The sequence below is a fragment of the Bombina bombina genome, chromosome 1 (genome assembly GCF_027579735.1).
Source record: "Bombina bombina isolate aBomBom1 chromosome 1, aBomBom1.pri, whole genome shotgun sequence".
Taxonomy (NCBI): domain Eukaryota; kingdom Metazoa; phylum Chordata; class Amphibia; order Anura; family Bombinatoridae; genus Bombina; species Bombina bombina.
Window position 1 is genome coordinate 1,101,533,957 of NC_069499.1, and position 19,563 is coordinate 1,101,553,519.

General features: G+C 41.3%; 1 protein-coding gene across 1 annotated transcript in view; it reads left to right on the forward strand.

The window, feature by feature from the left end:
- The window catches only part of PHF20 (PHD finger protein 20), a gene marked incomplete in the record, with an annotated part of 1,076,425 nt that overhangs the window by 468,027 nt on the left and 588,835 nt on the right, over positions 1-19,563 (forward strand). Inside the window, 1 exon segment of the mRNA XM_053696620.1 lies at positions 8,572-8,628. Coding sequence (XP_053552595.1) covers positions 8,572-8,628 — 57 coding nt within the window.

A 19,563-nucleotide genomic window follows, 5' to 3' on the forward strand; every position in this document is an offset into this window, starting at 1 on the left:
TTTCTGAGTCGGTCATTGTGACCATGATTATGGCTCGTAAGCCTGTGACTAGAAAGATTTACCATAAGATATGGCTTTAATATCTGTATTGGTGTGAATCCAAAGGCTACTCTTGGAGTAGAGTTCGGATTCCTTGAATTTTGTTTTTGGAGAAGGGTTTATCAGCAAGCTCCTTTAAGGGTCAAATATCTGCCTTGTCTATTTTATTACACAAACGTCTGGCGGATGTACCAGACGTGCAATCGTTCTGTCAGGCCTTGGTCAGAATCGGGCCTGTGTTTAAACCGGTTACTCCTCCCTGGAGTTTTAACCTTGTTCTTAAGGTTCTTCACCAGCCACCATTTGAGCCTATGCATTCCTTAGATATTGTGTTATCTGTTATCTTGGAAGTTTTTTTTTCTGGTGGCTATTTCATCTGCTCGTAGAGTTTCAGAACTCTCAGCATTACAGTATGAGTCTCCTTACCTTATTTTTCATTCGGATAAGGTTTTTTTGCATACTAAGTTAGAGTTTCTCCCTAAAGTAGTTTAAGATCAGAACATTAATCAGGAGATTGTTGTTCCTTCTTTGTGTCCTAATCCTTCTTCTCAGAAGGAAAGTCTGCTGCACAATCTAGACGTGGTGCGTGCATTGAAATTCTATTTACAGGCGACTAAGGATTTTCGTCAGTCTTCTGCTCTGTTTGTGGTTTTCTCTGGAAAGCGTAAAGGACAGAAAGCTACGGCTACTTCTTTTTCTTTGTGGCTGAAGAGTATCATTCGCTTGGCCTATGAAACTGCTGGACAGCAGCCTCCTGAGATAGTTACGGCTCATTCTACGAGGGCTGTTTCCTCTTCCTGGGCATTCAAAAATGAAGCTTCTGTGGAACAGATTTGCAAGGCTGCAACTTGGTCCTTTCTTCACACTTTTTCTAAATTCTATAAATTTGATACTTTTGCCTCGGCTGAGGCTTCTTTTGGTAGAAAGGTTCTTCAAGCAGTGGTGCCTTCCGTTTAGGTTCCTTGTCTTGACCCTTCCTTATCATATATGTGTCCTCTAGCTTGGGTATTGATTCCCAATAGTAATTAGATGATCTGTGGACTCGCCGTGTCATTAGAAAGAAAACAAAATTTATGCTTACTTGATAAATTTATTTATTTCTTGACACGGTCCACTGCCCGCCCTGTTTTTGTAAAGACAGGTTTTGTTGGTATGTTATAAACTTTAGACACCTCTGCACCTTGTTGCTTCCTTTCTCTCCTTTGCTTCGGTCGAATGACTGGGGTTGGAGGGAAGGGAGGTGATATTTAACAACTTTGCTGTGGTGCTCTTTGCCGCCTCCTGCTTGGCAGGAGTGATATTCCCAATAGTAATTAGATGATCCGTGGACTCACCTTGTCAAGAAAGAAAGAAATTTATCAGGTAAGCATAAATTTTGTTTTTGTTAAAAAAAAAAAAAATACTATTTTCTTTCCTATTACATGAAGAGTCCACAATGTCATTCCAATTACTAGTGAGATATTCAACTCCTGGCCAGCAGGAGGAGATAAAGAGCATGCCAGCAAAGCTGTTAAGTGTAACTGCCTTAGCCATAAACCCCAGTCATTCTCTTTGCCTCTGTCAATGAAGGTTGTGCGAAGTTGGTGTCAGAAAATATTTAATCCTTTTATGGGTATTTTTCCCTTCAAGCAAGGATTGGGGTTTTGCTGTGTCCACGTCAATCTCTTCAATAAGAGTAGTGGTGGCTTTTAAGCAGTTAAACGGCGGCGAGGTAGTTCTTGCTTTTATTTTAACACTTTGCTTCCCCGTTTAAAGAACAGAGTAACCAACTCTGGCTTTTTCATTTCCTACAGGTCCATGGCAGGGCTTTAAGTACCTGCCACAACTAAGGAGCAACATCTGTCCCACTGGATCTAAGGTAAGTGCATTTGCCTTCTAGGTACTGAAGGACAGCAGCACTTAAGAGGTTAATTCTCTTAGGATCCATTTTCTTGGACAAGTTATCCTATTCTTAGTTTAAGGATACAACTTTGGGGACAGATTTACATTAAGGGCTTGAGACATATTGGGCTTTCAAAAATCACACTGCACAGTAGAGGACAATTATAGAGGTTTTACACTTGGCGGCAGAATATAACTTTATTTTTGGAAATATGTTACTTTGGACTTTTCCACAGTAGAGGAGAGTCCGAATCTGAAGAGCCGCGCAGGTTTTATGCTTAGCGGTTTACTGGCATATTGCTATTTTCATGTGGAGACAGTTTGTTTAGAGAGTTAGTCATCGGTTGTTATTGACCATTTCCTTTTTTCTCATTCGCTCTTTTAGTGGCGCAGTGTTATTTCTCCCAGCTCACATGAAGCTGCTCTTCCGGTATTCCAGAACGCAGCTCAGTGAATTTGCGGTGCATAGTAGTGCCTCTCATCTAGAGTCTGGTCGAAACCTTGATCGCATCTAAGCGGATTGTTAGAGGGGAGACCAGTAGATCATCAGTACAGTCAGTTTTTCCAATTGCTACTGGGGTATTTTTTTCTCCTGTACGGTCGGAGCCTCAGGCATCTGAGGGGATTTATTTTAGGCTGCTTATATTTTTGTGGTGTTAAATAAGTTTTTCAACCAAAACTTTTTTGTATTAAATTTGTGTATTTTTTTCTGACACTGACTACAGTAATGGATTCTGATTTAGATCAATCAATTTCTTTGGACAAGTGCTTACTAAGTTTAGAGGCTTAAATTGTCCTGCCAATGCAATTTTGTTCCTCATGCTTATCAAAGACTATAAAATTTAAAGATGAGTTAATCCTTTCTGAGCCAAGTGTCTCTCAGGACAATGCTGTGCGTGACATGCCTCAGCTTTCTCCTCAAGACTTAATTGTTTCTCATACTGTGCCTTCTGTATCTGCTCAACTACCTGGGGGTATTTATTTACCTGGGGATTTTGCGGCGTAGGTTTCCTCTACAGTAAGAGCTGCTTTTTCAGCTTTCCCTGCATTGGGCAAGCGCAAGAGAAAATCTACAATTTTGCCTGTTACTAAGGCGTCTGACTCTAGGACTGCATTAGCTACTCTTGCTCAGTTGTCTGATGAGGAGAATACTTCAGTAGCTTCTGAGGGTGAGATCTCAGACTCTTTTGCAGAAAAATCTTCAGAATCGGAAGAGCTTAATTTTAGATTTAAGCTTGAACACCTCCGGTTACTATTGAAGTCGGTTCTAGCTACTTTAGATGACTCTGAATCTTCGGTTGCTGTCAACCCCACAAAGTCTTCTAAATTGGATAGAGTATATGATTCCCCATCTTCTGTGGAGCTTTTTCCTGCCTCTAGGAAGATGTCTGAAATTATTGCTCAGGAATGGGATAAGCTAGGGGTTCCTTTTTCCCTTTCCCCTGTTTTTAAGAAGATGTTTCCTGTTGCTGACTCTATTTGCGACTCATGGCGCACTGTTCCCAAAGTAGAAGGAGCTGTTTCTACTCTGGCTAAGAGAACTACAATTCCTATAGAGGATATTTGCTCTTTTAAAGACCCAATGGACAAGAAGCTAGAGGCTTACCTAAAAAAGATGTACATCCATCAAGGGTTACAGTGGCAACCTGTAGCGAGTATTGCTACGGTTGTGGGAGCTCCATCTTATTGATGTGATGCACTGTCTGATCTGATTACATAGGAAACTACAGTAGAGGAGATCCAAGACAGGATTAAAGCTCTCAAATTGGCCAAATCCTTTCTCTGTGATGTCAATATGCAGATAATTCATCTGGGAGCTAAGATCTAGTCTAGCATCACAGTACTAGCCTGCAGGGCTCTGTGGTTAAAATCTTGGTCGGCCGATGTCTCTTCTAAGGCCAAGCTTTTGGCTTTACCTTACAAAGGAGAGACTTTGTTTGGACCTGGTCTGACGGAGATCATTTCAGAGATTACAGGTGGAAAGGGATCTTTCTTACCTCAGGACAAGAAGAATAGACACAGAGGTTGTCCAACTTCTCATTTTTGTTCTTTTCGTAACTTTCCTTTCGTAACTTTAAGGGACAAAAGTCGTCGTCTTCTTCTTCAAAGCCAGATCCATTTGGAGATCCAATAAGTCCTGGAACAAGGGAAAACGCAACAAGAAGCCTTCTGCTGACTCTAAATCAGCATGAAGGTTCCGCCTCTGATTCCAGTATGGATCAGGTTGGGGGCAGGCTTTCTCTTTTTCGTCAAGCCTGGATACGCAATGTCCCAGAACCTTGGGTAGTGGACATAAAACTCATTCTGTAACCCTGGGATATTAAGTCTTGCCCTCCGCGGGGCAGATTTCTCCTGTCAAGACTATCCTCAAACCAGGTAAAGGAGGCCTTCTTAAACTGTGTAAAAGACCTATACTCTCTGGGAGTTATTGTTCCTGTCCCTCTAAAGGAACAGGGTCTCGGATTCTATTCCAATCTATTTGTGGTTCCCAAAAAGGAAGGAACTTTTCGACCCATTCTAGACCTCAAGTGTCTCAACAAATTCCTCAGGGTTCCGTCCTTCAAGATTGAAACTATTTGTTCCATTCTTCCTTTGGTACAGGAAAGTCAGTTTATGACACCATAGACCTGTAGGATGCATAACTTCATGTCCCCATTCACAGGGAACACCATCAGTATGTGAGGTTTGCCTTTTTGGACAAGCACTTCCAATTTGTTGCTCTTCCATTTGGTCTGACCATGGCTCCCAGAATAATGACAAAGGTTCTGGGGGCTCTGTTGGCTGTCATCAGATCCCAGGGAATTGCTGTAGCGCCTTATCTGGACGACATATTGGTTTTCAACTAGCCCAATCTCATACAGAGATGCTGTTGTCTTTTCTTCGTTCCCATGGGTGGAAGGTGCATTTGGAAAAAAGTTCTCTTGTTCCATCTATTAAAGCATGTTTCCTAGGGACTATAATAGATTCCATGTCCTTGAAGATTTTTTTTGACGGAGGTCAGAAAAGACGAGATTTTGGCTTCCTGCCTTTCTCTCTAGTCTGCCTTTCGTCCATCTGTGGCCCAATGCATGGAGGTGATTTGACTGATGGTGGCATCCATGGACATCATTCCTTTTTGCTTGGTTCAATCTACGACCGCCGCACCTTTGTATGCTCAGTCAATGGAACGGAGATAATTCGGATTTAACTCGAAGGATCAATCTGGACCCTCTGACAAGAGACTTTAGTGGTGGGTGTCACAGGAACATCTGTTTCAGGGCACTTGCTTTCTGAGACCTTCCTGGGAAATTGTAGGCTGGGGTGCTGTTTGGGGACCTCTAAAGTCTCAAGAGTCCTCTCCTCCCATAAATATCTTTGAGTTGAGAGCTATCGTCTATGCCCTATTAGCGTGGCCTCAACTCTCGTTGGTCTGGTTTATAAGATTTCAATCAGACATCACCTCAGTGGTTTACATTACCACCAGGGAACTCTGAGTTCCTTAACTATGAAGGAGGTTATTTGAATTCTGCAGTGGGCGGAAGCCCACAATTGTCTCCTTTCTGACATCCACTTTCCAGGAGTGGACAACTTGGAAGCAGATTTTCTGAGCAGACAGACCTTTCATCCCGGGGAGTGGGTTTTCCATCCGGAAGTGTTGTCTCAGATAACCCTCAAGTGGAGGGTTCCAGAGTTGGATCTGATGGCGTCTCTCCAAAACGCCAAGGTTCCAAAGTACGGTTCATGGTCAAGAGATCCTCAGGCCGTTCTGATAGATGCTCTAGCGGTACCTTGGAGGTTTCCTCTGGCTTATCCGTTTCTTCTCCTTCCACGAGTCATCGCTCGTATCAAACAGGGGAGTTCATTGGTGATTCCATTAGGTCCTGCATGGCCTCGCAGGATTTGGTTCGTGGATCGTGTAAGGATGTCATCTCTACCTCCTTGGAGGTTACCTCTGAGGAAAGACCTTCAGGGTCCTTTCCTCCATCCAAACTTAAATTCTCTGAAACTAACTTCTTGGAGATTGAACGCCTAGTTCTGTCGAAGCGTGGTTTTTCTGAGGCGGTCATTGAAACTATGATTCAGGCTCAAAAATCGGTTACTCGCAAGATTTGCCATAAAATATGGCGCAAACATACCTATCTTTGTGTGAATCTAAGGGGTTCACCTGGCGCTGGGTGAGGATTCCCCCAGATTTTGTCTTTTCTTCAGGATGGCCTGGAGAAGGGTTAATCGGTCAGTATCCTAAAGGTTCAGATTTCTGCATTATCTATTTTGTTACAAACGTCTAGCAGACCTACCAGATATTTAAGCATTCGTACAGGCCCTGGTTAGATTCAGGCCTTTTTTTAAACCTGTTGCTCCTCCTTGGAGCCTTAATTAAGTTCTTAAAGTTTTGCAGCAGGCTCCTTTTGAGCCAATGGATATTGTTGATATAAAACTGTTGTCCTGGAAGGTTTTGTTTCTTGTTGCCATTTCTTCTGCTCGCAGAGTGTCTGAGCTTTCAGCTCTGTAGTGAGATTCCTCGTACCTTGTTTTTCATTCTGACAAAGCGGTCCTTCGTACAAAATTGGGGTTTCTCCCTAAGGTGGTGTCGGATAGAAGCATTAATCAGGAAATTGTTGTTCCTTTTTTTGTCCTAATCCTTCTTCTCATAAGGAACGTCTTTTGCATAACTTGGATGTTGTGCAGGCTTTAAAATTCTACTTGCAAATTACTAAAGATTTTAGGGAATCATCTACCCTATTTGTTGTTTTCTCTGGAAAACGCAAGTCAGAAGGCCACTTCTACTTCTCTGTCTCTCTGGTTGAGATGTTTGATTTGTTTGGCTTATGAGACTGCTGGACAGCAGCCTCCTGAAAGAATTATGGCTCATTCCACTAGGGCTGTCTCCTCTTCTTTGGCTTTCAAAAATGAAGCTTCTGTGGATTAGATTTGCAAGGCGGCAACATGATCCTCTCTACATACTTTTTCAAAATTCTACAAATTTGATACTTTTGCCTCGGCTGAGGCTTCTTTTGAGAGAAAGGTTCTTCAATCGGTGATGCCTTCTGTTTAGGTTCTCATCCTGCCTTTTTCTCCCTCCCTGTTCATTCTATGTCCTCTGACTTGGGTATTGGTTCCCACTAGTAATTGGAATGACATTGTGTACTCTCCATGTCATAGAAAAGAAAACAAAATTTATGCTAACCTGATAAATTTCTTTCTTTCCAGACATGGAGAGTCCACGACCCTGCCCTTTTTTTATTTGTAATTCGGTAATTTTTTTTTTAAAACCTCAGGCACCTTTTTTAACCCTTGTGTTTTTCTTCCTTTCTATTTCCTTCGGCTGAATGACTGGGGGTTATGGGTAAGGCAGTTACACTTAACAGCTTTGCTGGGTTGCTCTTGACCACCTCCTGCTGGCCAGGATTTGAATATCCCACTTGTAATTGGAATGGCGTCATGGACTCTCCATGTCCTGAAATAAATTTATAAGCATACATTTTGTTATTTCAATTGAATGATGTAGGATGCAAAGGTTTCTCTTAAACTTTCAGGCATTTAGTTGAGTTAGTAGCAGTAATATTGCTTCAGATATGAATATGAGGTTTGTTTACTTTAATACAGACATCCTCAAACTTGGCCCTCCAGAGGTTTTGGAACTACATTTCCCATGATGCTCAGCCAGCTGATATGCTGGCTCAGCATAATGGGATATGTAGTTCCAAAACATCTGGATGGCCAAGTTTGATGAGCATCATGGGAAATGTAGTTCCAAAACCTCTGAATGGCCAAGTTTGAGGATGTCTCTTTTAATACTTTGCTCTTACATATGGTGGATGCAGCTCTCTCGTGAGCTGTTACAAAAGTTAGATGCTCTTTTTTTCTGGTACCATAAGGATTGCTGTTTCATTTGAATATGTCTCGAGGGGGTCATGTTACGCCTGCTACTACTGTAGAGGTCATCTACATGGTCAAGATGTTGCACAGTCTGTAAGGATAATTGGGCTGCACACAAGTCCCTTTCTTTATGTTCTGTTCTGAGTGACAGAATATGAAGCCCACCATTTTGTATTTGTTCTTACCTCCCCATCTTGTTCTCTTGTTTATTTTCTCTTCCTCTTCTTATTTTTTTGCTTTTTTTTTTTTTTTTTTGCTTTGTTAAAAATAATTAAGCTTCAGAGGAGTTAGATTGAATGATGTCTGTTTCTGGTTTAACAGAAGTTCATGGGTTAATGGTAACTCAATTGGTCTAGAATCTCCTGCTTCATGAGTTGTCATATTTATAATTGGTATAAAAATAGCATTTTCAGAGCTTTTATACTCAAATATGTCTTGTAAAGTTTAATATTTTTAGTGTATACTTTTCTGTTGGTTAGGTTGTGTGTCTGATCTTACATTAGTAGACTTTTCTTATTCTTTTGTCATTCTATAAATCTGTATTATCTATGTATATTTATTTAGTAGTCTATTGACGCATGGGTGAAAAAAAATCACATAACCCTTGACACTTAACTCAGATAAAGGGTAATTTACTTTTCATTTTTCTGTATAGTTTAAAATCATTCTTTTAAAGTACTGTTGGAATGACTTTATGTAATTTTTCACACCCATTTGCAAATACTGTGATTTCAGTAAAACACAAGCAGGAAGAGTAATTTCTAATTTTATGTCTGGGTTTTTTTCCCATAGCTCCTATGAAGCGGAATCCACGATCTGACAATTCTGCTAAATACAGTAGAGAACCTTGTAAGATACTTTTTTATTATATGCTCAGCACCTTATTGCAAACCTTCCCCCCCCCAAAATACGCGCACCCACATGTTTGCATCATTTTATCCTGTCCTTTATGTGAACTAAGTCATGCATACAACTTTCTGTGTACTGCACTTTCTCTTCTTCTGCTGTAACACTTTTTCATAGATATGCTTTATGCCTTGCTTTTCTGCAGAAACTAACTGCAATGGACAAATATACAAAACTGGAATTGTTTTCTCCTGGATTTGTTTAAAAAAAAAAAAAAAGCTTTTTTCTAATGTATGTTTCTTTGTAAAAGTACAAATAATATAATAGCTGCTCCATTTTGGATATTGTGAATGCTTTTGTTATATAAACACTATACTATGGGTCTCTTTGTCCCTTGCCATAGCACCAACCCGTTTATGCCACTTTTTTTTTTTCTTACCATACCTTATTTGTTGTTTAACCTCACGTAGTGAAAACGTGTTTACTAGCTATTACACATAGAGGGTAGTCTACATACTGAGAAGGTAGTCCTTTTTCTCAGTACAGAGAACATAGCATTTTGGGGCTTAAATGTATTTTTTTTTTTTAAGATATTGAATACATGTCATAGATAAGTGCAACAAAGCACTTTTCTTGACCTTTCAATAACCACAGAAGCGGACTGTGTTTTCCCAAGTGTTGTTAACGTACCACACAAGTTTATCTTCTCTTTTATTATCACTGAATAATTTTGAATGGACCATACTTCTAAAATCATATAGTTTAAAAGTTCTTCTCTGACCCCTTTGACTTTTTATGTTCTTGCTCTACAGAAAAGTTGTTTGAGCAGGAATTTCCGTTTCTTTAAATTCTTTTTATAGCTCAATTGAGCTTGTAGCAGATGATGCTTAGTATTCCAAGCACGTGCCCTCTTTACAAATAGACTTGAAAGATGCATTCTTGCTTACATTTTTTCTTTTTCAAGATACAATGAGTCCACGGATTTCATCCTTACTTGTGGGATATTCACCTCCTGGTCAGCAGGAGGCGGCAAAGAGCACCACAGCAGAGCTGTATAAATATCTCCTCCCTTCCCTCCCAACCCAGTCATTCTCTTTGCCTGTGTTAGTAAGATAGGAGATGGCAAAGTGAGGGTCTGGCAGATGTACCAGATGTTCAATCTTTTTGTCAGGCTTCGACTAGAATCAGGCCTGTGTTTAATCTGATTGCTCCTCCTTGGAGTTTTAGTTTCGTTTTTATAGTTCTTCAGGGGGTTCCGTTTGAACCTATGCATTCCATAGATATTCAGTTATTATCTTGGAAAGTTTTGTTTCTTGTTGCCATTTCTTCTGCTAGAAGAGTGTTTGAGATTTCAGCATTACAATATAATTTTCCTTATCTTATTTCTCTTAAGTGTATCCAGTCCACGGATCATCCATTACTTGTGGGATATTCTCCTTCCCAACAGGAAGTTGCAAGAGGATCACCCACAGCAGAGCTGCTATATAGCTCCTCCCATCACTGCCATACCCAGTCATTCTCTTTCAACTCTCAACTAAGATGGAGGTCGTAAGAGGACTGTGGTGTTTTATACTTAGTTTATTTCTTCAATCAAAAGTTTATTTTTACACTTACTGGAGTGTACTGTTTATCTCAGGCAGTATTTAGAAGATGAATCTGCCTGCATTTTCTATGATCTTAGCAGAAGTAACTAAGATCCTTTGCTGTTCTCACATATTCTGAGGAGTGAGGTAACTTCAGAGGGGGAATAGCGTGCAGGTTTTCCTGCAATAAGGTATGTGCAGTTAAAATACTTTTCTAGGGATGGAATTTTCTAGAAAATGCTGCTGATACCGAAGTAATGTAAGTAAAGCCTTAAATGCAGTGATAGCGACTGGTATCAGGCTTATTAATAGAGATACATACTCTTATAAAAGTGTATTTTAAAACGTTTGCTGGCATGTTTAATCGTTTTTTACATATGTTTGGTGATAAAACTTATTGGGGCCTAGTTTTTTCCACATGGCTGGCTTGAATTTTGCTTAGAAACAGTTCCCTGAGGCTTCCCACTGTTGTAATATGAGTGGGAGGGGCCTATTTTGGCGTTTTTTTGCACAGCAAAAATTACAGACACAGACATCCAGCTTCTTTCTGATGCCATTGTTCATTTGACTAAACTAACGGCTAAGAATTCCGGATTCGCCATCCATGCGCATAGGGCGCTATGGCTTAAATCCTGGTCAGCTGACGTGACTTCAAAGTCTAAATTACTCAACATTCCTTTCAAGGGGCAGACCTTATTCGGGCCTGGCTTGAAGGAAATTATTGCTGACATTACTGGAGGCAAGGGTCATACCCTTCCTCAGGACAGGGCCAAATCAAAGGCAAAACAGTCTAATTTTCGTGCCTTTCGAAATTTCAAGGCAGGAGCAGCATCAACTTCCTCCGCTTCAAAACAAGAGGGAACTGTTGCTCATTCCAGACAGGCCTGGAAACCTAACCAGTCCTGGAACAAGGGCAAGCAGGCCAGAAAGCCTGCTGCTGCCCCCAAGACAGCATGAAGGAATGGCCCCCTATCCGGAAACGGATATAGTGGGGGGCAGAATTCTCTCTTCGCCCAGGCGTGGGCAAGAGATGTTCAGGATCCCTGAGCGTTGGAGATCATATCGCAGGGATATCTTCTGGACTTCAAAGCTTCTCCTCCACAAGGGAGATTTTATCTTTCAAGGTTATCAGCAAACCAGATAAAGAAATAGGCATTCCTAAGCTGTGTGCAAGACCTCCTAGTAATGGGAGTGATCCATCCAGTTCCGCGGACGGAACAGGGACAGGGATTTTATTCAAATCTGTTTGTGGTTCCCAAGAAAGAGGGAACCTTCAGACCAATCTTGGATCTAAAGATCTTAAACAAATTCCTCAGAGTTCCATCATTCAAAATGGAAACTATTAGGACCATCCTACCCATGATCCAAGAGGGTCAGTACATGACCACATTGGACTTAAAGGATGCCTACCTTCACATACCGATTCACAAAGATCATCAGCGGTTCCTAAGGTTTGCCTTTCTAGACAGGCATTACCAATTTGTAGCTCTTCCCTTCGGGTTGGCCACTGCCCCGAATATTTTTACAAAGGTTCTGGGCTCACTTCTGGCGGTTCTAAGACCGCGAGGCATAGCGGTGGCTCTGTATCTAGACGACATCCTGATACAGGCGTCAAGCTTTCAAATTGCCAAGTCTCATACAGAGATAGTTCTGGCATTTCTGAGGTCGCATGGGTGGGAAGTGAACGTGGAAAAGAGTTCTCTATCACCACTCACAAGAGTCTCCTTCCTAGGGACTCTTATAGATTCTGTAGAGATGAAAATTTACCTGACGGAGTCCAGGTTATCAAAACTTCTAAATGCTTGCCGTGTCCTTCATTCCATTCCATGCCCGTCAGTGGCTCAGTGCATGGAAGTAATCGGCTTAATGGTAGCAGCAATGGACATAGTGCCATTTGCGTGCCTGCATCTCAGACCGCTGCAATTATGCATGCTAAGTCAGTGGAATGGGGATTACTCAGATTTGTCCCCTCTACTAAATCTGGATCAAGAGACCAGAGATTCTCTTCTCTGGTGGTTTTCTCGGGTCCATCTGTCTAAGGGTATGACCTTTCGCAGGCCAGATTGGACAATTGTAACAACAGATGCCAGCCTTCTAGGTTGGGGCGCAGTCTGGAACTCCCTGAAGGCTCAGGGATCGTGGACTCAGGAGGAGAAACTCCTCCCAATAAATATTCTGGAGTTAAGAGCAATATTCAATGCTCTTCTAGCTTGGCCTCAGTTAGCAACACTAAGGTTCATCAGATTTCAGTCGGACAACATCACGACTGTGGCTTACATCAACCATCAAGGGGGAACCAGGAGTTCCCTAGCGATGTTAGAAGTCTCAAAGATAATTCGCTGGGCAGAGTCTCACTCTTGCCACCTGTCAGCGATCCACATCCCAGGCGTAGAGAACTGGGAGGCAGATTTTCTAAGTCGTCAGATTTTTCATCCGGGGGAGTGGGAACTCCATCCGGAGGTGTTTGCTCAACTGGTCCATCGTTGGGGCAAACCAGAACTGGATCTCATGGCGTCTCGCCAGAACGCCAAGCTTCCTTGTTACGGATCCAGGTCCAGAGACCCGGGAGCAACGCTGATAGATGCTCAGGCAGCTCCTTGGTTCTTCAACCTGGCCTATGTGTCCACCGTTTCCTCTGCTCCCTCGACTGATTGCCAAAATCAAACAGGAGAGAGCATCGGTGATTCTGATAGCGCCTGCGTGGCCACGCAGGACCTGGTATGCAGACCTAGTGGACATGTCATCTCTTCCACCATGGACTCTGCCTCTGAGGCAGGACCTTCTAATACAAGGTCCTTTCAATCATCCAAATCTAATTTCTCTGAGACTGACTGCATGGAGATTGAACGCTTGATTCTATCAAGGCGTGGCTTCTCCGAGTTAGTCATTGATACCTTAATACAGGCTCGGAAGCCTGTCACCAGGAAAATCTACCATAAGATATGGCGTAAATATCTTTATTGGTGTGAATCCAAGAGTTACTCATGGAGTAAGGTTAGGATTCCTAGGATATTGTCCTTTCTCCAAGAGGGTTTGGACAAAGGCTTATCAGCTAGTTCTTTAAAAGGACAGATCTCTGCTCTGTCTATTCTTTTGCACAAGCGTCTGGCAGAAGTTCCAGACGTCCAGGCATTTTGTCAGGCTTTGGTTAGGATTAAGCCTGTGTTTAAAACTGTTGCTCCCCCGTGGAGCTTAAACTTGGTTCTTAAAGTTCTTCAGGGAGTTCAGTTTGAACCCCTTCATTCCATTGATATTAAACTTTTATCTTGGAAAGTTCTGTTTTTGATGGCTATTTCCTTGGCTCGAAGAGTCTCTGAGTTATCTGCCTTACATTGTGATTCTCCTTATCTGATTTTTCATTCAGACAAGGTAGTTCTGCGTACCAAACCTGGGTTTTTACCTAAGGTGGTTTCTAACAGGAATATCAATAAAGAGATTGTTGTTCCATCATTGTGTCCCAACCCTTCTTCAAAGAAGGAACGTCTTTTGCATAATCTGGACGTAGTCCGTGCCTTGAAGTTTTACTTACAGGCTACTAAAGATTTTCGTCAAACATCTGCCCTGTTTGTCGTTTACTCTGGACAGAGGAGAGGTCAAAAAGCTTCGGCAACCTCTCTCTCCTTTTGGCTTCGGAGCATAATACGCTTAGCCTATGAGACTGCTGGACAGCAGCCCCCTGAAAGGATTACAGCTCATTCCACTAGAGCTGTGGCTTCCACCTGGGCCTTTAAAAATGAGGCCTCTGTTGAACAGATTTGCAAGGCTGCGACTTGGTCTTCGCTTCACACCTTTTCAAAATTTTACAAATTTGACACTTTTGCTTCTTCGGAGGCTGTTTTTGGGAGAAAGGTTTTACAGGCAGTGGTTCCTTCCGTTTAAGTTCCTGCCTTGTCCCTCCCATCATCCGTGTACTTTAGCTTTGGTATTGGTATCCCACAAGTAATGGATGATCCGTGGACTGGATACACTTAACAAGAGAAAACACAATTTATGCTTACCTGATAAATTTATTTCTCTTGTAGTGTATCCAGTCCACGGCCCGCCCTGTCCTTTTAAGGCAGGTCTAAATTTTAATTAAACTACAGTCACCACTGCACCCTATGGTTTCTCCTTTCTCGTCTTGTTTCGGTCGAATGACTGGATATGTCAGTGAGGGGAGGAGCTATATAGCAGCTCTGCTGTGGGTGATCCTCTTGCAACTTCCTGTTGGGAAGGAGAATATCCCACAAGTAATGGATGATCCGTGGACTGGATACACTACAAGAGAAATAAATTTATCAGGTAAGCATAAATTATGTTTTTTTATCGGATAAGGTGGTTTTACGTTCTAAACTGGTTTTCTTCCTAAAGTTGTTTCAGACAAGAACATTAATCAGGAGATTATTGTTCCTTCTGTGTGTCCTATTCCTTCTCAGAAGGAATGCCTGCTACACAATTTAGACGTAGTCCGTGCTTTAAAGTCTACTTACAAGCGACTAAGGATTTTTGTCAATTATCTTCTTTGTTTATCATTTTTTCAGGGAAATGTAGGGGTTAGAAAACTACGGCTACCTTTCTTTCTTTTTGGCTGAAGAGTATCATCCGGTTTGCATATGAGACTGCTGGACAGTAGCCTTCTGATAGAATTACGGCTCATTCCACTAGGACTGTTGCTTCCTCATGGGAATTCAAAAATGATGCTTCTGTTGCACAGATTTGCAAGGCTGCAACTTGGTCTTCTCTTCACACTTTTTCAATATTTTTCAAATTTGATTCTTTTGTCTCGGCTGAGGCTGTTTTTGGGAGAAAGGTTCTTCAAGCAGTGGTGCCTTCCGTTTAGGTTCCCTGTCTTGTCCCTCCCCTTTCATCCGTGTACTATAGCTTTGGTATTGTATCCCACAAGTTAGGATGAAATCCATGGACTCATCGTATCTTGAAAAAGAAAAGGAAATTTATGCTTACCTGATAAATTTTATTTCTTTTTCGATACGATGAGTTCACGGCCCGTCCTGTTCTAATGAGACAGGTTCTTAAATTTTTGTTAAACTTCAGACACCTCTGCACCTTGGCTTTTCCTTTCTCTTCCTATCTTTGGTCGAATGACTGGGTTGGGAGGGAAGGGAGGAGCTATTTATACAGCTCTGCTGTGGTGCTCTTTGCCGCCTCCTGCTGACCAGGAAATGAATATCCCACAAGTAAGGATGAAATCCATGGACTCATCGTATCGAAAAAGAAATCAATTTATCAGGTAAGCATAAATTTCCTTTTTTTTTTATATATCTATCTATATATACAGTATATTCAAACATTTCTACTTCACAGTACTGGGAGGGGTAATTCCTGTGGCACCAGATACCAGTTTTTAGGTTCTGTATTAACTGAGCTCTAGATTGTTTGCTTGAAACTCAGAGGGTTACGCTACCCTTGTGATTAAATGAGTTCCCTATTGAAGAGTGCCCTGCATCTGACGTCTCCAACAACCTGCACACTTCTAAACTCCCAGCCTTAGCTGTCTGTGTGATTTTTGGGCATGTGAGAATAAATGCCTGCTACTGTTACAAACTAAAACTATGAGTGCAACCATTTTGCTATACATTAATACATACAGAAAGAGAAGCAATCTGTCAGGAACCAACAGCCCAGTGGCATGTTTTATCGTATGGTTACAACCTGGGATTAGCTTCTTTTAGCCCATTTGTGCTTTTCACAGAGGAGAACTTTACTGAATTATTTCATTCTGATTCCACCTAACAAGGCAATTCTCCTCTGGAAAATGGCATCCCTAGACTATCGTTTCAGCCTCCTCATCAGTTAAGTGCAGCCATATTTAATCCCTGGACTGCTTGGCCCATTAAATTGTTGCAAAGTACCCAGAGCAGACCTTTTAAACTTTGTGTGTGTTTGAACTTTCATAATGTTTGCTGAATTTAGTTGTCCTCGACTTGAGGGTTGTATTTGAAAATGACTGGTAAAGTTGCATTTAACTAAGTAACATATTCTTTATGGTGGTTCTGGATTTATACGTATAACATTGAAGGATGTTGAGCTTTTATCAGAGTGGTTTGGTATCATAAAATATATTTCAGTCATTTAGTTTTAGCATGTGTCCAGGAATACAGAATGTGTTGATAGCAAACTTTTGAAGCCAGTAAAGTAATGAAGATAATAAATTATATACTCTGTTTCATCTGCCTTTAGTTTTTAATTAAAGTATACTTTTACATTTTAATAGTTTATAATACAGCCTCTTTATACAGAGTAGAAATGACAGTTTTATCCAGTTCAGGACTTGAAACTACTGAACTCACTTTTGTTAAATAGAGACCCTCATTCTTTCTGTTGTGCCATTCCAATTCATTACACTATGAATCTGAAGAATGGATATATTAAAGGGACAGTCTAGGCCAAAATAAACTTTCATGATTCAGATAGAGCATGTCATTTTAAACAATTTTCCAATTTACTTTTATCACCAATTTTGCTTTGTTTTCTTGGTATTCTTAGTTGAAAGCTTAACCTAGGAGGTTCTTATGCTAATTTCTTAGACCTTGAAGCCCACATCTTTCAAATTGCATTTTAACAGTTTTTCACCACTAGAGGGTGTTAGTTCACATATTTCATATAGATAACACTGTGCTCGTGCACGTGAAGTAATCTGGGAGCCATCACGGATTGGCTAGACTGCAAGTCTGTCAAAAGAACTGAAAAAAGGGGCAGTTTGCAGAGGCTTAGATACAAGATAATCACAGAGGTTAAAAGTATATTATTATAACTGTGTTGGTTATGCAAAACTGGGGACTGGGTAATAAAGGGATTATCTATCTTTTAAAACAATAAAAATTCTGGTGTAGACTGTCCCTTTAATATTTTCATCCATCTAATTCACTTAACCTTAGATTTGATGTGACATTTTAAGCATTTCTTGTTTTTTACTGGCTGCAGCTATAAAAGTGCTTTCAAATGCCTTCACTGTTCTTTTGGTAGAGAAGGCAGCTTGTAACACTACTTTGGAACTAATCACCAAACAATTACTGACTCACAAAGTGCTTTTGAGTCACAGATTTTATGGGAGCGCTAATTATTTTTTTAATTTTAATTTAGGTACTGTATTTCTGCAAACCACCACTGAATCCAATCAGTTGCATGACCCATCTGCAGGGAGGGTTAAACACATTAAATGAAGGTTTCTCTTGCAAGGTGTATCCAGTCCACGGATTCATCCTTGTGGGATATTCTGATTCCCTACAGGAAGTGGCTAAGAGAACACACAGCAAAGCTGTCCATATAGCTCCCCCTCTGGCTCCGCCCCCCAGTCATTCTCTTTGCCGCTCTAACAAGTAGCATCTCCACGGGAGGGTAAAGTGAATGTGGTGTTAGATTTGTAGTTTTTATATCTTCAATCAAAAGTTTATTTTTAAATAGTACAGGTTTGTGCTATTTACTCTCTGGCAGAAATATGATGAAGAATTCTGCTGAGAGGAAAATGATTTTAGCATGTTGTAACTAAAATCCATTGCTGTTCCCACACAGGACTGAGGAGTACCAGAAAACTTCAGTTGGGGGGAACAGTTTGCAGGCTTAACTGCTTTGAGGTATGTTTCAGTCATCTTTTTTCTAGTCAAGACAAGATAATGCTAGAAGACTGACAAGATTCCCCATGTGGGAAGGGTAAGCCATGTTCTGAAACTTAGTATAGAACTAGAGGCTTATTTAAGTGGGCTCAATAGACTGGTTATCACTTTAACAGGGCAATCGATTATTTTTTTTAGAAAAATACTCTTTATTGACACTTAAGCACTTTTGATGTGTTTATTGGGGTTTTATTCCACATGGCATTATTTTTAGTCACCTAAATTGGGTTCTGAAGGCCCCACAACTGTGGAGTGGGAGGGGCCTAATTTCGCGCCTCAGTTGCGCAGTTTATTCTGACAAGATTTCCCTGCATGCTGCTTCACATGGGTCCAGAGACAGCTTGAGGACTTCAGGAGGCTTGTTTTTCTCAAATTCAATCCTTAAGGGAAGGTAGGGCCACAGCAGGCTGCTGTGGCAAGGTGCTGTAGTTTATTAACCGGTTGTTTGCTTTAGGCGGCTCCGGTTTGGGCATTAAAGGGTTAATCAGGCTGAAACTTGCTGTGCAATCATATCGAAGCATTAGGCACATACTGTAAAAATTTCAAGAGATTTTGTTCATTTTTCACCGTTTTGTAAAATTGTGTGCGCTTTTATTATTTTAAAGGCACAGTACCATTTATTGCAAATTTTATTTTTTATTACATAAAGTGTTTTTCCAAGCCTGCTTGTGTATAATACCAATCTGTTAATCATGTCTGACACTAAGGAAAAGCCTTGTTTTAGGTGTTCAGAAGCCATGGTGGAACCCCCACTCAAAATGTGTCCCAAGTGCACTAATGTGCCTATACACTTTAAAGATCATATTGTGTCACTTAAAAATATAGCCCTAGATGATTCTTTCATGAGAAGGGAACCCCGAGGGGAACCGTGTGCGGGGTGCGCTGAAAAAAGTTAATACGTGGTATTGGTCTAAAAACAAACCATAAAGTTCATGTGAGTTTGATAGTGCTGAATCTTGCACTCAATTATACTGGCGGCAAACGCTCCTCTGGTCTTCGGAAAGGAGATATCTGTAATTAGAGATAAAAAAGAGGGCGCCACATAGGGTGATATTGTTGGATAAAAGTTCAAATGTGTAATTATTATCGTCGCTTACCGGAGAACGATGCACCGTATTATAACCGGTGCTGACAGGCAGGCTAACACTTTCAGTGGTTAGCACACTGGGTGGCCTCCGGCAGGTTGTACACAGCTGGTACTCAGCGTTCACTTGATTGGTGTGCGTCTGTGCAGCTGCAGCTAGCGAGTCAGACAATGAAACCACCGTATTGAGTGTTGAGACAGTAGCAGCTTGCTCTGTACAAGTATAACTGCTGGGATATCCCAGCAGTTATACTTGTACAGAGCAAGCTGCTACTGTCTCAACACTCAATACGGTGGTTTCATTGTCTGACTCGCTAGCTGCAGCTGCACAGACGCACACCAATCAAGTGAACGCTGAGTACCAGCTGTGTACAACCTGCCGGAGGCCACCCAGTGTGCTAACCACTGAAAGTGTTAGCCTGCCTGTCAGCACCGGTTATAATACGGTGCATCGTTCTCCGGTAAGCGACGATAATAATTACCCATTTGAACTTTTATCCAACAATATCACCCTATGTGGCGCCCTCTTTTTTATCTCTAGATGATTCTTTGACTGAAGGTAATGAGGATAGTCCACCGTCCTCTCCCCATGTGTCATCACCAGTTACGCCCGCTCAAGCGATACCTAGTACCTCTAGTGCATTAGCACCTATTACATTGC